Here is a 20,867-nt window from a genome sequence, read left to right as displayed (position 1 = left end):
TGCATATGTGATGGTATTAAGGAATTGTGGGTTTGTGTGTATATAATATACTGTGGATGGTTTTTTAATGTCCTGTTTTAGCTACACATTCTGAACTTTTATACATGAAGTGATATGTCTGAAGTTTGCTGGGGTGGGAGCAAAGAATGCATGGGGGTATAGATTAAATGAGATTGGCCATCAGTTGGCAATTGTTAAAACTGGATAATGAGTATGTGGAAGTTATTCTATTATTCCATTCTCCCCCATTTTTATATATGTTTGAAGTTTTCCACAATAAACTTAAAAAGATGAAGTTTTCAAAATCATTAGGACAGTTCAATTTCTGATTTGTCTACTGTTTGTGGTAATTACCAAATTCATTTTATCATAGCCTGAATTTCTATTTTATATCTTTAAGGAGTACCTTTCAAGGTAAAAACCACAGTCCTATTAACTGTTAATTAGACTTCCTTACTATTTAATACTGTTATGTAAACACTGCAATGGCATATCATTAAATTCCTATGATGTTCTATAAAGTATTGGGCAGAGTAATTATAAATCAACTCACCCTAAACAGGTCAATACTTAACAGCAATACACCATCTAATACTCAGTTTATACAAAAAACATTTTATTAAGTACCATTTCATATTTAGAACACCCAAGATTACAAATGTGATTAGGTATTTGGGATACATAATTTATTCTTAAAATACATAAGTTATACACAGACATTAAAAACTCAGTCTCCAAAATACTCAATAAAGATGTCTGGATGACACTTGTAGAACTGACCTAGCAATTTTTTCTTCTCTTTGGCAGATAGTTTTGAATCCTCGTCAATAGTTTTTAGTAAATTCATTAGTTCATCCTTAGTTGTCTTCTGTGTATAGTCAGAATAATCACTTTGATCAATTCTCTGGCAATATATATATCCTTCAAGTTTAAAAGTAAAAAGTTCAATTAATGAATCTATTCCTCAGATTTAACTAAAAAAATAATATTTTCACATTTCTATTTTTATTCCCCAGTTTTTAAAATGCAATGAAGATGCTAAGCACTGCTGACTTTCTAACCCTGGTTACTTTTTTTTTTTTTTTTAAGTTTATTTTTGAGAGAGAGAGAGAGCACAAGTCATGAAGGGGCAAGGAGACAGAAGAGGCAGAGAATCCCAAGCAAGCTCCGTGCTGTCAGCACAGAGCCTGATTCAGGGCTCAAACTCACAAACCACGAGATCATGACCCCAGCCTAAGTCAAGAGTAAGACGCTTGACTGACTGACTGAGCCACCCAGGCTCCCCAGGTCAAGTTACTTTTTCACATAAGGAGGGTCTCTGCCAAGTCTGGGTAACTCCAAGGAGTTTAAAGTTTAATTGAAATTAAAGTGCAACTACTTACAGCAAGACTTTCAAATAAATAACTAGGAATTTAGCTTTGAAAGATCATGAAAATACTATTTCTCAGATTACCTGTATCTCTATTTGGATCTCTTCCTTTCTGAATGGCCATGAGCTTAACACTAACAATTTTATGTAGAGTTCCTGGAATCTTTAAAAAAAAAAAAAAAAAAAAAGAGGAGGGACATGGGTTATTCAAATGCACTGCAATCTAGTGATCTATTACATAAGCTCAATTTAACTACTTTCAGAATTTTACCTTAAAAACATCTTTTTGATGATCCATTAAAAAGAGTACCAGAAGATCAGTTTTGCCTTTGGATAAATTTTTATTGTCAACAATAGCTTTTGAGAATATCCTTTTCACAACCATTCGGTTGTCGCTCTATAAAAATAAAACAAAACACACCCAATAGTGTATATTTGAACTAAATTTAATATAAAAGGCAATATTAAGTATTAATAGCTATTCATTTCAGCATACTTGGTGCCAATGTAAAATAATCTGACATGTGCATCCTGTAAGTATTAAGGCTACTGAATACAATTAACATTTAGACGAAAGACTTACTTCTTTCTGTAATTTAAATTCAGAAGGATGTGCTGCAACAGCCATGAAATACAGTAGTCTTCTAAATTCTTCTCTATTTTGGGAATCCAAAAGCTTTAGAAAGAGCTGAGTAGCTTCTAATGCTATTTCAGTCTTCCCATTCACTTCAGCCAAAAGAAAAAACGGCTTTTAATTTTGACCAAAAGGGACTATTAAAGGAACAAAATTCAAGTTAAAGCTTAAGTTAAACAGTAAACTTATTCAAAACTATTTTCAAAAGCAAAACAAAACAAAAAGACGAGGAATTACAATAAATGACCAATACCAACCTTCAAGACAGCCTATTCTCAAATTGACAACTCATTCCCTAAATCCTTGTCAAAATTAACAATCTTAGGATGTTGTATCAAATTCTTGGCTTTGAAAATAAATTCCCAGCCTGCTTTTCATTAATTCAATACATTTCAAGTGTACACTATGTGTAAAGTACTGATGTCTCCAACTCTACCTGAGAAAAATAGACAGGATTCTCTGAAACCCCTGATTTGTTTTCAACAAACCATGAGGAACAGTCTGGCTCATTGGTAGAGGGACAGAGTGTCTGCCATTTTGAAGAGAACAGAGTGGGAAGAGTGGTGATGTTGGTGTGCTTTCTACAGAAGAGAACTACCACGCTATACTTATTAAACTTCCAGTGAATGAGGGTAGCATTCTCCTGTGCCAACGGAAGTTCCTGCATAACTTTACAGCTTATTAAAGCCTCTTTCCAAATCAGCCCTAGAAGTTTTGGAATAAACATACTTTCCATGGATTAATCCAGATCCACTCCCAGCTTGAAGTAGTGCCATTTTGGTTAATTCTGAGGATAATTAACTTCTTCCTGTTTTTTCCAAAAGACACATTCCAGGATCCAGTAAGCTCTTACTTACCTAAGAGTTCTGCAATGCCATTATGAACATCAGATAAATGATTTAACAGAGGTTCCCTACTACTGTAATATTTGCCAATGGCATCAAACAGAAGTTCTTTCACTAGGTCTATCCTATCTGGTTGCTCAGGAAAGTTTCTGCTTATGTCCACCACCATCTGATCAGGAAGGTATTCTAAGCAGTCAGTTGCTGCAGAGAGCCATTCATCTTCCCTATGGGGAAAAAAGAATTATTTTATTTTAAAAAGCAAAAAAGCAACAAATGTACACACAGTACTTACTACCTATCTCAAGTCTGCCATGAAGATAGATTTCTATACCCTTAAAGATACATGTAATTCTTTTTAAAATATTGGTAGATCATGTATCACAGACCAAAAGCTTGGCTTAATAGGTCTTCTCTTTTTCTTTTTTTCTTTTGAAGGGAAAACAGAAGCTATCCACTACAATATAAACTAAAAAGGACATCAAAATTCAAAGTCTACTCTTGAAATTTATGACAGAGGCCCAGAAACTCTGAGTTACATGCTCAGGGTCCCAGGCAGTACTAGATCCCAGATCTCACTCCTAGACCAGTACTTTTCTAATACAATCTTGCTTACTTCACAGCTCTGTGTGTGATCAATCCTCTCTCACACTTTGGCTAGGAGAGAATAGAGGAAGATAAGTAGGGTTTCAAAATAATTAATTTCTACTTCTAATAAAATGCCAGCTGGGTAACTTCAGAAAAATGCTACAGTTCAAAAAATAGAATGAATAGCTTTTAATATTCAACTTGTTAATGTACATATGTATTTTATATAGTTTTTAAAAAATCATGCACTCTACTGCCATGAACTCAGGACAACTAATTCTGTCACCACTCAGGTGCACTATATGGGGCAGGTCACGTCACCCTTCTGGGCATCAGCTTCATCAAGTTAATGGTAAGATGCAGCTAGATGATCTTTAAGGTCATTTTTAACACAGTTTCTAACTCTGTATTTAAAATTTAAGGTAATTATAAAATGTTTTCAGGGGCACTTGGGTAGCTCAGTTGGTTAAGCAGCTGACTCTTGATTTTGGCTCAGGTCATGATCTCACATTGACAGTGTGGAGCCTGCTTGGGATTCTCTCTCTCTCCCTCTGTCCCACGCGCTTGCTCTCTCCCAAAATAAAATAAAATAAAATAAAAAATGTTTTCATGTTACTTTAAATTCTTTTTTTTAAAAGAATTATGTAGGATTTAATCTTTTTTAACTCTAAAATTCTTATTGATTAATAAGCCTCCTATTGTATACACAGAGTCAATAACTAGTATGTTGGGATTAACTGCTTTTTGCATAAGGTTTTAAGCTACCTTTTGACATTCAACTATTAATAGTTCATTGGACTGTAGAACTTATGAAGTACTGAAAATGTAAGTTGCATTCCTTTGAAACATTTCTATCTCCCTAACTACCGAATGCTATCTGCTAAGGCAAAAATAATTAAACATTAAATAAGCTATAAGAAATAAAAAAATACAAGATTTTAACATGTGATAGTTTTACTTAGGAGAAGAGTTTCAAAGTTATAAGGAATATAGAACTCTTCCTTAAGGAAAAAAAAAAATCATATTTCCCTTAGCACCTGAAGTGAAGCCTTCATACCTTAAGATTTATATTTGGAAGAATGATGGTCAGATATGAGAACAAGAGTTACTTTCATTATATTTCTTTAACAAAACAATTAAAAATACATATTCAAGATATTCTGGAGAAGTATAAAAATATAGGTAGTCAAAGGATTCTGAGAATTTGCCAAATCTGTTAATTTTGTTCCAAGCCCTTTGAAGACCAGAGAGCCCTACATTTAAAAAAAATTTTTTTATATTGTGTTCTTCCATTTATTTTTTTTCCTTTTATTTTTTCCTAGTATGAAACTCATTGTCAAATTGGTTTCCATACAACCCCCAGTGCTGCCCTACATTTTAACAGAGAGAAGATGGAACATAATCATCTTCTTCACTTGATGCGCAAGTGAAGGTATGTGTGAAACAAAAATGAGTATAAAAAATAATGAAAATTAAATCTCTTTCTAATTTTGACCAAGGTAATTTTGTTCTTCACTTTCCCAAGTACTGATAATTATCAATTGACTAATGCATCTCTGATCCTATGGACAGAACTCAAAGGATTATCTTCAAACCATTATCTATAATCTTCCTAAAAACACACTCAAATTATTAGATGGATGTATTTCCACATACTGAGAGTCACTATAAGCCTTGAGAATCCCTCGATCCAGATAGTTACTGTTGTTGATCAAGTCAGGTTGCCTCTTAGGCTGAGGAACTTTAGATACAACCTCTTGCTGTTTGAGTAAAGAGTCAAGAAGTGGAAGGTCTACAAGCTGCAGCAGACGTCCAATTGTTTCTTCTTGCCATACTTCATTAATAACTACACAGGAAAAATGACAAGGTAAAAAGTAACAATATTTATTAAATGCTCACCACAGTATTTGTCTAGGCAAGTCTAAGGTAGAAGTTTGTGGCAAAAAAAAAAAAAAAAAAAAAAAGGAAAGGGAAAAAAGTCAATCTTATGAAGTGGTTTCTTATGAGAAAATAAAAACAATTCAAGATTTGTTTAAAGTGTAGGAGAACAGACTTGGACAACAGGAATTCTTTTCATTCTTGTACTGTAAAAAGCAATATGGCAGAGATAAGAGATCAAGTCATATAACATGTTAATAAGGACTTTGGAAGAAAGAATGATTCATTATTCAATCTGAAAACTGGTTTGAAACTATTGGCTGCAGATTATTCCACTCAGGGTTTCCACAACTAGGGTGGGGGAGGGAAGGTAGAAATCGGTCATGAGTCTACAATCCTTTGCCAAAGACCAGGAAGAACATAAGAGTTCTGTTAATGTTAAACATTAATAATGTAATTTTCAAAATTTTATTTAGCCTAATAAAATGTTAGAGAAAGAAATATCTGAGAGCATATTTTAAATAAATAAAAATCTGCACGCAAAACACTGCAGATTTGAACCTCTGCCAGCTGATAGGACAAAAGTCAGTGTTCAAGAATTGCAACACTGATCTATTTGTTAAAGATAATAGACCTCTGTTAAAACTTAATATAAACAGCTTTAATACACAGTGTGCTCTTTCTTTGTGGTTTGAATATTTAAATTCTAATAAAGGTTAAGACTGAAAAGTTTTAAATAACTAACTTTATCTGAAGTTTGTCTTCTGTATTTCTTGCTTGTATCATCTTTACTTACCTTGTGGAGACAAGGTTGTAGACATGTTTATGTGAGGGTAGTTAGCAGGCTTTAAACTCAGATTTTCCCAGAGATCCTCTAAACTTGCCGATTTGGAATCAGAGGATTTAAATAATGCATCTGAATACCTAAAATGAATTTTTTTTAAATTAACGTTTAGTAGTAAGCCCACAGAAATATCTTACTGTTAGAAAGCTAAGAGTTTCTACAAAGTTTATTTAGTTCAGAACAAAAACAAAACAAATGCAAATTCTAACAACAGAATACAAAAACATGCACCTTCTTTCTCAAGTCTAAATACACATACTCTAAATTCTCCTTTGAACATTTAGATGTTTTTTTTAATTTTTTTTTACATTTTATTTATTTTTGATAGAGAGAGACAGAGCACAAGTGGGGGAGGGGCAGAGAGAGACAGAGACACAGAATCCGAAGCAGGCCCCAGGCTCTGAGCTGTCAGCACAGAGTCCGACATGGGGCTGGAACTCACGAACCGCGAGATCATGACCTGAGCCCAAGTCGGACGCTTAACCAACTGAGCCACCCAGGCACCCCTGAACATTTAGATTTAAGTAATTCAATGATTAAAATTTTGGTCTCCTATTTTAGAATGTAATCAAACTTTATTATGCTGTTTTTTATCAGTTATGTCTATTTCTGGGGCATCCTTCGGTGGATAGTGCTCATCATTTTCCAAATACAGAGCTGATAATCCTTTACCCACAATTCTCAAACCCAAAAAGCTGTGAAAAATCTAAAGTTTATTCAGAACTCATATGGTGGCAAAAGCTAACCTGAGACTATCATAGCCTTTCCTTCTCCCAGTTAGGAGTATTTTGTTTACTAAAGAAATACTAATACGTTCGGTTACCAGATGCTGCCCAGGATCCCTCCAGGACTGTTATCAAACCTATGGTCTATATACAAAAGTATCTTTTTAGGATCTCCAAAGCTCCAAATTGCTAAATGCATATAGCCCCAAAGGTTTCAGATAAAGTATGTGGACCTGTATCTGGAAAGCAGGGATTTTGCCCTATCTCACCCTCATATCTCCTTCCTATATTTAGAGGTAATTTTATCATCTTTTAAAGTTTTTAAAGTTAATACATTAAAATATTTGATACACTAAAGACATTAAAAATACACAATATCTGATACACAATACACTAAAAATAATTGAAAGTCGGGAAGACTAAAACTCTTTGGGTCAGATCTGAATTATAAGGCTTCAGTTGCATGGTCCCCTCTACACAGTTTAGCTCAAGGAAATGGAAACATTTTACTTCATGACAAATAAGTTAATTATGTACTTATCACATTCATCCATTTCAGTCACTGGGTTCTACAATTCTGTCCCCCAGTCTCCCTTTAATTGATTCCCTCTCCACCACAATCCCCACTTCACCCCCGTTTATAGACCGCAATACTGCAACAGATTCCTAACTAGCTCTCCCCATTAAGATGTCCAGATGGCCACCAGGATGACCTTTCTAAAATATAATGTCATTTTTTTGTGGCCTCCCCAACATCTGTATGATCGATTGCAAACTCAAGTCATATGAAACTCTCCGCACTCTGGGTCCCACATGCCTTTCATACTTCACATCTGCCATTTCCTAGATTCTAGTGATAACTTACCTGCCTACCTTCACATTTTCTGTTCTCACATCACTTTGTGCATAAACTAACATACTTTTACGCTATAATTGTAACTTGAAGCAGAAAAATCAAAGTTTGTTGATTGTTTCTGCTAAATATAAAATATGAACAAGTAAGAATTCCAGGAGATACCGAATAAACAAAAGTTCCCTGTATTTTATCAAATTTACCCACAGACCCAGATTTTAGCCTCATTTACGGTTTCCAAAATAATATAAAACCATTCAGCCTGTTGCTAAAAAGTAGATGAAATCCTGCCAATACCCCCAGGATAATCTAACATTATATACTAACCTGGAAGGTGAACATAGTTTATTCTCTTTGCCTAATTGACGGTCTTGGTTAGGTATGGTTGTGAATCTATAAAGGCTGCAACTACTATCTTCAAATGTAGGTTTTTTGTCTTTTCCAAAGACTTTGGTTGGAACTGCTTCAAATACTTTGTAGTCCATAAGTGCTTGACACACTCTTACCACTTTGGCCCGAGGAATATCTACATCACCAAAATATTTATTCTGAATTAGGTGAGAAAAAATGACATCCACAGCTTCTGAACCAACAAAGCAGTCATTGTGTCTTTTTAAATGGTGTCTTCGTTTTTTCACCTCCACCTGTGTTTGAAGAGTGTTTATAATGCTGCTCCACACATAGGTGGCTCCGAATGGTTTCTGGGCCACGCTGAAACCTGGAATGGGAAAAACGCAGAGTAACCTTGTTCATTTATAATAAGGTCTAAGCAATCCTTAAACAAAAAATACCCATTTCAGGGGCACCTGGGTGGCTCAGTCGGTTAAACGTCCGACTTCAGCTCAGGTCATGATCTCATGGTCCGTGAGTTCGGGCCCCGCGTCGGGCTCTGTGCTGACAGCTCAGAGCCTGGAGCCTGCTTCAGATTCTGTGTCTCCCTCTCTCTCTGCCCCTCCCCCGCTCATGCTCTGTCTCTCTCTGTCAAAAATTAACATTAAAAAAAAATTTTTTTTAATAAAAAAATAAATAAATAAACATTAAAAAAAAAAAAAGGAGCCATTTCAGGGGAGCCTGGGTGGCTCAGTTGGTTAAACATACAACTCTTGGTTTCAGCTCAAGTAATGATCTCACAGGTTCGTGAGTTCAAGCTCCACGTCAGGCTCTGCGCTGGTGGCATGGAGCCTGCCTGGGATATTCTCTCTCTCTCTCTCTCTCTGTCTGCCCCTCCCTCTCTTCCCTCTCTCAAAAATAAGTAAAATAAACTTTAAAAAAGTAGCAATTTCCAAAGTTATTACTAAGGAACAATTATGAGGTCAGTTTATTACTGAAATTTTAATTAGTAGCAACTCATTTAAAATGTAGTGCCTACTTTATGCTGAACACTGTCCTACATGCTAGGATACAAAGGTGAGGAAAATCAAATCCCTGTTTACATGGACTTATACTTTGTGGGAAGATACAGACAATATGTACATGTTATATGAATGCTAACAAGAAAAATAAAGCCTGGTGAGGAAAGAACAGTATTTCAGATGGATGTCAGGAAAGATCTGACAAGGTGATTTCTGAGCAGAAGCTGGAGTAAAACCAGGAAGCAAGCTGTGCAGATATTTGGGGAAAGAGAACAGAAAGAGCAAAGGCTCTAGAAACCGAGTGTGTTTGGCCAGGAGAGGAGGAACAAGGCCAGCATGCCCAAGGTGGGTAGCCAGGGAAAGAACAGTAGGAAATGAGCTCAGAGGAGAGTGGAAATGGTCTTTGGGGTGGGGTATCAAGTAGGACCTTGTGGCAGTTACCAATTATGTGTAAGGAACTCTATAAAGTGCCTTATGAATTACATTACAACATTAGCAACCATATGAGGTAGATACAATCTCAGAGAAGCAAAATAGATTCACAGAGGTTAAATGTAACTTCCAAACATTATACTGTAAGAGATGGTATTGGAATTTGGTTCATGGTCTATATGATTTTAAAGCATTTATCAGTAAATAGATGTATAATTATAGACATACATACATACAGCAGTTGGAATAAACTAATATTTTTTTTTTATAAATTTTTTTGAACGTTTATTTATTTTTGAGACAGAGAGAGACAGAGCATGAACGGAGGAGGGGCAGAGAGAGAGGGAGACACAGAATCGGAAACAGGCTCCAGGCTCCGAGCCATCAGCCCAGAGCCCGACACGGGGCTCGAACTCACGGACCGAGAGATCGTGACCTGAGCTGAAATCAGACGCTTAACCGACTAAACCACCCAGGCGCCCCTAAACTAATATTTTTAAAGCTTCCTACTATGCAGACTTAGGAATTAAGCACTTTGTAACAGGGAAAACTGGTTCCTGCCTGATAGGAGCTTACAACCTACCACAAAGATAGGAAAAGCACAGAGATAAAGCAAGGTTTCAGCAAGACAGGAAACAGAGAAAACATGCTTTCAAAGATTTATCATGTTTTTCCTGATTTTAATAAACTGATATTTGGCAAAACTACAAAGAAAAGGAGAAACAATAAAAAGGAAAACACAGACCTTCGTTTAATAAGCTGATGGAACAGAGTCTAGCTAATCATAAGCTTGGTGGCTGGGTGGCTTGCTCTCTTTTTACATAAACACAGACTGTGCCTTTTTATGTGTTACAATTTTCAATGATGCTCTGAATATTCAGTGGTTCTAATTTTTAAGCCTCTATTTTTGTTAAGTGGATCACTTCCTTTATTTTTAGGATTCTCTGACAGAGAAGTTGAAAACTTACTACTTCCCTTAAGGTCATGTAAAAAGGAAAACTGTATCACTACAACTCTAAGGAATAAGAGAATTATAATTACAGAAACTGCTACCTGAAATTATCTTACTGCCTGTTTAGATAAAATCGAATGTATAAGATGAAAGCAAAGATAAGTTCCTGAAAGACATTAAAACTCCACTTAATGCACTAGGGTCATAAATTTTAAGTGGGTCATCTGGAATTCGTCTTTTTTATTATAATACATAAAAGAACCACAGTGAACCAACACAGTGTATCCACTTGCAGTGACATTTTGTAGCTACTAGAAATTTGAACATCTTCACTATTTAAGTTACTAACATACACACAAAGCCCTTTACTGTTTATTTGTATATTTCCAATACCAAAAGTAGATGGGTAATTCAACTATCTACCAATTACTTTAACGTTCATTTAAAATAATCAGCAAGACTGTTTTTATATTTTAAAATTCAAGATACTTCAGAGGAGTGCCTGGGTGGCTCAGTCGGTTAAGTATCCCACTCTTGATTTCCGCTTAGGTCATGATCTCACAGTCATGAGATCAAGCCCCAGGTTGGTCGGGCTCCACACTCAGTGTGGAGCCTGTTTGGGATTCCCTTTCCTCTCTCTCTGCCCCTTCCATGCTTGCACGTGCACTCTCTCTCTCAAAAACAAACATTTAAAAAATAATAAAAATAAAAACAAAATTCAAGGGGTGCCTGGGTGGCTCAGTTGGTTAAGCGTCTGACTTCAGCTCAGGTCATGACCTCACAGTTTATGGGTTCGAGCCCCAAGTTGGGCTCCGTGCTGACATTTCAGAGCCTGGAGCCTGCTTCAGATTCTGTGTCTCCCCTTCCCCCTTCTGCCCCTCCCCCGTTTGTGCTTGCTCTCAAAAATAAACAAACATTTAAAAAATATTTAAAAACAGTAGTCATTAAATAAATAAACACAGTATTCATTAGTCCTAAAATAGAGGATATCATAAATTCCATAATATATACTAGTCACAGTATGCAGGAGTAGGACAGGAAAGGAAAATAAGATTTGAACTTGTAGAGATCAGAGTGCTTTTCAAGTAGATTGAAATAGACTTCTGGGTAATAATGTTAAATCTGAAACACATCAGTCTTAACAGTTGAACTACAAGTAGGTAAGTATACAAATCCTAAAAAATAAGGCTGAGTCACTAATTTGAGATCAACAAGACCACAGAATGGAGTGGGAGGGAGGGGACACTCAGTTTCAGCGACATGGAAAAGGCTAATCTTCAACCGGGGAGTTAAGAATAAATTTCCCCATATTAACTTGCTGCTTAAATATGGGAAATCAGGAAGTTTTGCAGGTTGGATAACACAGTATAAAAGATTAAAGAACTGGTTAGAGCAGGATACTAGGCACCTATGAACCACACAATGTTTCCAGAGTCCTCCAGGCATGATACAATTCAGCCCTTTCAGGTCCCCTCTGTTCTCACTGACCATTAATTCCCTACCATTGCATCCTGGGATATTTCCCCTCAAGCATCACCACCCACAGACCCAAAGTAGCTCATGTTCATACAGATACTTTAATACATAATATACCCTGGACTTGACAAGTAAATGTGCCAAAACCCACACCAGGATAACCTGTTTTTTTAATGCTGACTTCACCAGTTGAACACAGGTCCCCCACATGCTGGTTTGAAACTTATTTATCATCTAAGAGCTGAAATGAATATTGGTATAGCAGACCATGGCCCAGTAAGACAAATTACTGCAAGTTCCAACCAGAATTCAAGAGACCAGAAGTATACAATGAATGCTTTGTAAATCTAGCAATCAGAATTTCAGCTTGTCTCCAGCCCTCACTTGCATATGAGCTAGACATTTCTTTAAAATTCATCACTATCTGCATCCTTGATACTTCCTTATTTAATTTACATTTGGTCAAGCATGTTCTAAAAGCATCATGACCAAAGGATCAAAGAGTCTAGAGATCAGCTGTGATAACCTTGGATAAGAGAGTTAACCTCTATAGGTCGGTTTCTTCATTTACTGATACAAGAGTGGAACACTGTAAGGTTAGTTTCCAGTCTAAACTGCTGAATACAGGATTTGAGAGATTGAAATTCTACCCCATCTCCACTTAGATATGGACATTGAACACGACATAAAATATGGTAAGAAATGAAGCACAGGAACAAATGTGACCTTATCAGATACAGTTTTTTGGAAGATGTCTGAGCCTAATAAGAGGCTCAGAAATTGTTTTAAACTAGATATATAATATACTATACATACTCTTAAGCACTATATAAATCTAGACTAGTTAACATTTACTTTTCAAGCAGATTCATTTTTGTTGAAAATAGTTATTTTTCAAAGGCAAAGACCTGTTCTTTGCATGTATTTGAAATCTACCCAAAAGAATTTACCAAGAATAAAAAAGTTAAATTTCTAATATTGAACTCTGATATATATTTGTAATACTACTGATAATCATCTTCATTTCTATAAATATACACTAAATAAACAAGTTGTTACAATAATTCCCTAAAAATCAAGCCATAAGGCAGATATGTCAAGAAATTACATTTACTCAAAAGTCACAAAGGGACAATCAGCTTCAACCACGATCTGTGCAGCACCTCTACCATGGCCCTGCTTGTGTTATTTAAAGGCAAAAACAAATTCTATCATCACTTCAAATTCGAAGGATTACTGAACTCCGTAGAAGATCAATATATACATTACAAAACTGGATCCTGATGCAAGGTAAACACAATTATGAAAACATGCTTTAAAAATTTTTTTTATGTTTATTTATTTTTGAGAGACAGAGAACCAGAGGGAGCACAAGGGAGCAGGGGCAGAATCCCCAGGCTTCAGGCTCCACAGTCAGTGCAGAGCCAACTGGGGGCTCAAACCCATAAACCACGAGGTTATCACCTGAGCAGAAGTCTGACACTTAACCAACTGAGCCACCCAGGTACCCCCCAAAACATGCTACTTCTAAATTAACATGTAAGAATCTCGTTTTCATTCCTAGGCATTAGACTGCCCCCACTGCACAGGAAAAAAAACAAAAAACAAAAAACAATTCAGATAGCTCATGTTAGGCAATTTTCCACAAACTTGAACAGTGAAAAATAAGTGCCTTATTTTTTTTCAAATGTCCTTATAGTTTGCAAAAGTTCAAATTATTTAATTGCCTTATAAACTGCCTCACAAAATACATTTGGTTATTCAATACTTGTAGATGATTGCCAACTACTAAAAACTTTGAAAAGAGAGTTAATGCTGTGGTTCTTAGTGGATGATTTTACCCCAACTGGATACTTGGCAATGTCTGGAGCCATTCTTGGTTGTCACAAGCAAAGGAGGGGTTGGTGCTACTGGCATTTAGTGAGTAGAGGGCCTAGGGACACGGCTAAACACAGGCCAACCCCCACAACGAAGAAAATGTCAATAGTGCCCAAAGTTCAGAAACTGTGGGTTAAGTGAACACTAGTTACACATGAAAACCTGTGTTAATGCAGGACGTACAGTCCTCCTTTCTCTGGATACAAAGAGTAAGACAAAAGCATGAGTTTTGGAGTCCCAGATACCTGGGTTCTATTCTTGGCTCCATCATTTACTATAATGCAATCTTGGGCAAACAAGGTTATTTTTCTGTTGCAAAAGAGAGCCAGTTGCACTGATCTCTGTTACCATCAGGATCATAGGAGACAATATGTCAATACCCAGCATCTAACAGATGTATATTTCAAAACAAAGTGGGAAACTGTTACTTACAATCTAGAAGAGCCTAAGGACTCAATGTAATGGAATAACCTGATTGGGATCCCTGAACAGAGAAAGAACCTTAAGCAAAAATTAAGGAACTCTAAATAAAGTATGGGCTTCAGTTAATAATAAGAATGCATTAACACTCGTTCATTAATTGCAACAAATATACAATTCTAATATAAGATGCTAATAGTAAGGGAAAATGAGTAAAGCGCATATGGGAACTCTATATACCAACTTCGTGGCTTTTTTGTAAATTAAATCTATTCTAAAATTTTAAAAATTTATTTAAAAAGTAAAAAAGGAAGGTATCTTTCTTCTTCCTTCCTCTGAACTAAGGGGACAGAGTTCCTACCTTCAAAGAGTTTATCCCTTACCTATTCACCTCACCTGATGATGTCAAGCTCCAAACAGTATTCAATAAATAAAGACTGTTAGCAGATAAGGCAAGATGTGTCACATCCCAGAGGATTTAACTCTTCATCAGAAAATAATATGTAAATCCTAAGTCATTTAGGATTTAACATAATGTTAAGAATTATTTTTTTCAGGAGTTTTAAAACATTACAGAATTTTCAAGACAAAGGAAAAGAACTACATCTATTGGACATTAACCAAAGCCTTATGAAAATAGATAAATGTAGAGAACGAGTTTGGGGTATTAAAATAGGCAGCTGTAACTAAGTGGGAAAAGCCTGCTGCTATACACTGATACCAATACACAACATTTTTACTGCATATTGGTTTTGATAGTTCAAAGTTTGTTTTCCTCTTATTTAGTATTAGAGATGTCATGCTGAAGACAGAGACTGCCTCTAAGAAGGTTGCAAGCAGGTAAAGAATGTAAAAGAAATCTCTTCTAATAAGAACAATTTTAAAATACGTTAAAAGAACTATCAATACAAGTAGGCACTGGCCCCTACTTTAATTCACACAGATTAATGAGATAGCATATGGGAAGTACTTTGAGCTCCCTGGAAAAGTGATACCTGGTGAATTCAGAGAATTGGGTTACAGTATGAAAGGAAAACAGGATAACATACCACTTTCTTATTTGTCTGTATTAAAAGGCAAGTATCTTTAAGGTATGTCCTGAAGGTTAGCATATGGCATTTATTTCTTCTACATAAATCAGGTCTCTGGTTGTTACAGCCCCTTTAAGGTGTGGAAGAGTTACTAATAGGTAGAGAACTAAGAGTAGAAAGCTGCTTGCCTGAGCATACAGAAAGGAAATAGCAAGGAACCAAGAAGCACAGGCTCCTATTACTGTGTTCCCTGGGACTGTGACAAGGCAACTAAAGGGTGGAAGAGGGATTAACAAATGCTAACAGGTAGGGTTCCAACCCTAGCAAGCACAACAGATGAGAAAAGGCAGTGGGCTTTTCTCTGCCCACTGTGCTGCTGTGCAGGACACTGGTCTTTTCCATGTGTTCAAATCTGCTAACCAGCTCTTTAGCTCTTCCCTCTGAAAGTCATCTACTTAATTTTGAATACTTGTTCGCTTATGCCATCTAAGAACCTGTTCACAAATGCCCAAAGCTCAGAACTGGTATTTCAGCTGTTAGAGAAGACAGGGTGCCATGTTTTTAATCATGTAAAATTTGGCAATTTCTTTCTCTCAGAAAGTAAGCCTAAAGATTTCCCAAGTCTGTTTCCAATACGATTTGACTTTGAATTCTCAAGTGATGAATATAAAACAACTCTTTTCACAATGTAAAACACAGAGAAATTCTGAATGTAGCCATCATATGCTTATCTGAATCCTTTAAATTGGGGAATAAGGTCAATATTATTCCTAAAGTAGTTCTCATCACAATTTATCATTAGAATTTTGAAGACTAAAAGGGGCATTAGTCATTATAAGTCAAACACAAGACTGGAGCCACTGAGATGCACCCATCTGACCTAAGTCAATTCACTGACTACTGTCACCTTGAGGAAGGAGCCAGTTTCACTGGTTGGTATTTTCCAAAGGAAAAGTTTTTCTCAGATAGGGAACCAATTTGTAGAACACCCTACAGAGCAGATGCAGAAGAGGGTGGGGGTGTAACTTCTCTAGAAAGTAAAAAAAAAAAAAAAAAAAAAAAAAAGCCAAGTGTTCTCTGGATAGTTTGTTGTGGTTTGTTTGTTTGTTTACTGAGTTGTAATATGCTAAGATCAGATTTTTAGAACTTCTCATCCATTCCATTCATTTGTTTGGACATTCAAAGAAAGTAAGAGGCTAAGCAAACTACTCTCAAAGCCAAGCCACGATTAAGCTGGTGGCAGAAATTCATCAACGTCTCTCCTAATGTCATGTAGCCATTTAAAAAAGTTCAAACTTCTATTCACTGAAATACTGCCCATCCAGAAAATTTAACGAACAAATATTTTTTTGCCAAGGTCCTGCCCGTTGAACTGAGCCCAGGAAGTCTGGAGAACAGAGCAGGCAAGAGAGGCGCTCGGTGTCTGGCCATACTGTGGAGCCGAGGTTTGTGGCTGAGACAGAAGGCAAAGAGCCATACAAGTCCAGATAAACTTTCTACGAGTAACGACGTGGAGCCTATCTGGAGACCTAGTGAGAGCGCCTGGCACGCAGCTGGCCACTGAAAAGCGCGCAACAAAGTTCAAGTTGGGGACTAAGTAGAAAGCTGGGCTGTGAGGACGGCAGGGTCGGCCGGCTACAGCCCACCCGAGAGAGAGGGACCCAATTCGCCGACAAGCCTGGGCACTAGCCCGAGGGGGCACAGCTGCGTGGAGCCCGCTGGACCCGGCGGCGTGCCAGCCTCGCGCAAGAACCGCAACCTGAGCCCCCCAGCCCGCCCTGTGACCCCCACATGTCCCGGACAGGGGTCTTCATCACCTACCTGGAGGCTTCTGCGCTGGGCTGTGGAGAGCTGAACAGTTCAGAGCCGCCGCCTTCTCCCGCACCGTGGCCATGGCCGTAGCTGCCAAGCCACCAGCTCTTCCTACCGCTGCACGGCGAAGTGCGCGCCCGCGCCCCGGCCGCCAGTTAACTGGCCCGGGACGGGGCGGGGCTCCCGTCAGGCCCCGCCCCCGGCCAGGCCCGGCCCGCCTTGGCCGCCGCGCGCCGCTCGACACTGGTCACGTGCCTGCAGGAGCTGCGCGTAACCTGCAGCCCCGCGGGGGCGGAAAAGGTTCGGCCCCGGGCGCCCCACCGCACCCACCCCCGCCCCGGACTGCACCGTTCTGCTGTGTTGCGGGCGGTAGCCAAGTAGGGAGCATTTGTGTGTGGGAGCCGCGGGTCGGCGCCGGCACTCCCATCCCACCGCCACTCAGCGTCGCCCCAGCAGGAGTTAGCCCACCTGGGTGCAAACCACTACACGCAGTTGATGAGCTCTGAGGCTTAGCAAGTTGCTTAATTGCTCTGTGCCTGAGTGCCCTCACCTGTGGCGTAGAATTTTGTTAAGATTACACAAACTGATTCATGTTAAGAATTTTAGTACTTGGTCCTGAAACTTTAGTGCTTAAAATTATGTCACGATGGTATTTGCGTCGAATTTTTCACGCATCCTTCTCTGAAAAATAACAAACAACAACAACAAAAACAAATCTTTAGCCCAGGAGAGCAATGTTTAGAGGTCATAGTTAGGAGGGCATCTGGCTGGCCATGGAAAGAAAATCGGTGCCTCCTCCAAAGTAACTCTGGGTCAGGAGGATAGGGACAGAGTTTGCTATGAAAATGGAGTGAAGGCGAAAAAGGAAGGGAAGGGAGGGTTGTCAATGGGAAGTTGCAACTAGGGAATCCAGGGGTGCCCTGCTGAGGTACTTCTGAAAGGGTGAAGGATCTAAGGGACCAATAATTCATTGCCAGATACATGCCTGGGTTTTGTTTTGTTTTGTTTTGTTGCCCCAAACCTGGGTATTTTGTAATCATTTTAAAACTTTGGTACATATAATAAATATCTCGTTAAGGAGGATACCTGTGTGATCAGGTTATAAATTAGAATGCTTTTAGGTGTGAATTCATTACTTTGCTTATTGGAAGAAGCCCCTGCATGTGGTTTAGAGAATACAATTCTAAGAATATATACATGTGGTTGTTTCAAAGAATACATACTTAAGAAGCTGTGACCCAGAATCCCAATTTAGTGCGTGGGGCAGGGGCAATCTGAAGATTTAGAAAAGGTGCCAACTGGTTACTCCTTTTTTTAATGTGCTCTCTCCCCCTGGTGGTAGTAAAACCTGCCCTCAGGTCTGTTCAAGCAATTTCCTCTGTAATTTCTCAGTTGGTTCCTGCTGGCAGAGATAAGATACAATTTAGGACCTGTTTCAGGCATTCAACAGACCAGTTAGCTTTAGCCTGTCCCAGGCTGCATAAATGAATAAAAATACACGTTCAGTTAAAAAAAAAAAAAAAAGTGGGGGGGGTGTGTGGCCTGGGTAGCTCAGTCAGTTAAGTGTCCAACTTTGGCTCAGGTCATGATGTCTAGGTCCGTGAGTTCAAGCCCAGCTCTGTGCTGACAGCTCAGAACCTGAAGACTGCTTCAGATTCTGTGTCTCCCTCTCTCCCTTCCCCTCCCCTGCTTTCTCTCTCTCTCAAAAAAAAAAAAAAACAGGGGCGCCTGGGTGGCGCAGTCGGTTAAGCGTCTGACTTCAGCCAGGTCACGATCTCGCGGTCCGTGAGTTCGAGCCCCGCGTCAGGCTCTGGGCTGATGGCTCAGAGCCTGGAGCCTGTTTCCGATTCTGTGTCTCCCTCTCTCTCTGCCCCTCCCCTGTTCATGCTCTGTCTCTCTCTGTCCCAAAAATAAATAAACGTTAATAAACGTTGAAAAAAAAAAAAAACATTAAAAAAATACACGTTCAGGGTCACCTGCGTGGCTCAGTGTGCTGAGGGTCCAACTTCAGCTTAAGTTATGATCTCACCTTCACCGTTCATGAGTTCAGGCCCAGCATCGAGCTCTGTCCTGTCAGCATGAGCCTGCTTCGGATCCTCTGTTCCCCCCTCTCCTCCTGCCTGCACCTCCCGGACTCATTCTCTCTCTCCCCAAAATGGATAAACATTAAAAAAAAAAAAGTTCATCCTCATCGCTTGGGAGAGAAAAAGCTCATACTATTTTTGAAAACAAATCTTGACAAACACTAGTATTGGGTCTTTTGAAAAAGTCAGGTGACCTTAATGATGATTTTGATAATTTATATAACATTTCAAATAATTTTTACCAGTTTGTGCTTTATTTGTTTATCTCACCTGAGATGCTGTATTTCTTTTTCCTGACCTAACCACATTCTACGCACCCTGGAGGCCTAACTCAAATCCCACCATCTTCACTGGACAGATTGTACTTTGATGTATTTCTTTTCTGACCACCAATGGCACTTACCAATTACGTTATTATTTAGTCCTCCCTCCCCCAGCTTGAACAGATCTTACCTAATTATTTAAGCACACACACATTGATTGCCTAACAAAATTGGGAAATTGTCAAGGGCAGAGAGCATTTTTTTTCTTTCTTTCTTTCTTTCTTTCTTTCTTTCTTTCTTTCTTTCTTTTTAAATTTACATCCAAGTTAGTTTGCATATAGTGCAATAATGATTTCAGGAGTAGATTCCAGTGATCCATCCCCTATGTATAACACCCATTGCTCATCCCAACAAGTGCCCTCCTTAATGCCCCTTACCCATTTAGCCCATCCCCCCATCCACAACCCCACCAGCAACCCTCAGTTTTGTTGTCTGTATTTGAGTCTCTTATGTTTTGTTCTCCTTCCTGTTTTTTATATTATTTTTACTTCCCTTCCCTTATGTTCATCTGTTTTGTATCTTAAATTCCACATATGAGTGAAGTCATGTGATATTTGTCTTTCTCTGAGTGACTAATTCCGCTTAGCAGGCAGAGAGCATATTTTAACCTTCCCGATTTCTTTTAGTATCTAGTGTTACGCATATAATAGATCTCTTAATTATCCTTATCAAAATACAGTCTTAAAAAAAATCAGCTTTGCAACGTAAGTGTCCATCAATAGATGAGTGGATAGAGAGGATGTAATATATATATATATTTATTTATATTATATATATTTATAAATATATATTTTAATGTATTATGTATTTAATATATATGCACACGCAATGGGATATTACTCAGCCATAAGAAAGAATGAGTTCCTGTCATTCATGGCAACATGGATGGAACTAGAGGGTATTATGTTAAGTTCAATATGTCAGAGAAAGGCAAATGCCATATGATTTCACATATAGATAGAAAAAACAAAATAAAAAGCCAAATTGAAATAAGTTAAAAACAAAATAAATGAGGGGCGCCTGGGTGACGCAGTCGGTTAAGTGTCCGACTTCAGCCAGGTCACAATCTCCCGGTCCGGGAGTTCCAGCCCCGCGTCGGGCTCTGGGCTGATGGCTCAGAGCCTGGAGCCTGTTTCGGATTCTGTGTCTCCCTCTCTCTCTGCCCCTCCCCCGTTCATGCTCTGTCTCTCTCTGTCCCAAAAATAAATAAACGTTGAAAAAAAAAATTAAAAAAAAAATAAATGAACAGACATACAAATAAATAAAATGTTTATTCATTTAGGCTATTACAAAGTCTTAAAAGCTTAAAGAGTAAATATACATGATGCTAAAAATATCCTCTTCTGTTACCTAGGAGGAACATTTTTTTTCACA

At 38.1% G+C, this 20,867-nt stretch overlaps 1 protein-coding gene across 1 annotated transcript; it reads right to left on the bottom strand.

The window, feature by feature from the left end:
- Positions 1-598: 598 nt before the first annotated feature.
- DEPDC7 (DEP domain containing 7) lies at positions 599-17,236 on the bottom strand. Its single transcript, XM_043580893.1, has 9 exons — positions 17,096-17,236; positions 8,061-8,451; positions 6,108-6,235; positions 5,090-5,279; positions 2,861-3,072; positions 1,953-2,095; positions 1,641-1,766; positions 1,454-1,532; positions 599-921 (listed from the first exon to the last, which is right to left on the bottom strand). Exons 1-9 carry the CDS (start codon positions 17,166-17,168, stop codon positions 728-730), a joined length of 1,536 nt encoding a protein of 511 aa, XP_043436828.1. The 5' UTR covers positions 17,169-17,236; the 3' UTR covers positions 599-727.
- Between the last annotated feature and the right edge of the window lie 3,631 nt (positions 17,237-20,867).

Source organism: Prionailurus bengalensis, chromosome D1 (assembly GCF_016509475.1).
Source record: "Prionailurus bengalensis isolate Pbe53 chromosome D1, Fcat_Pben_1.1_paternal_pri, whole genome shotgun sequence".
Classification (NCBI taxonomy): Eukaryota; Metazoa; Chordata; class Mammalia; order Carnivora; family Felidae; genus Prionailurus; species Prionailurus bengalensis.
Note: the sequence above shows the minus strand (reverse complement) of the source record. Positions and strands in the feature narration are given on the sequence as shown.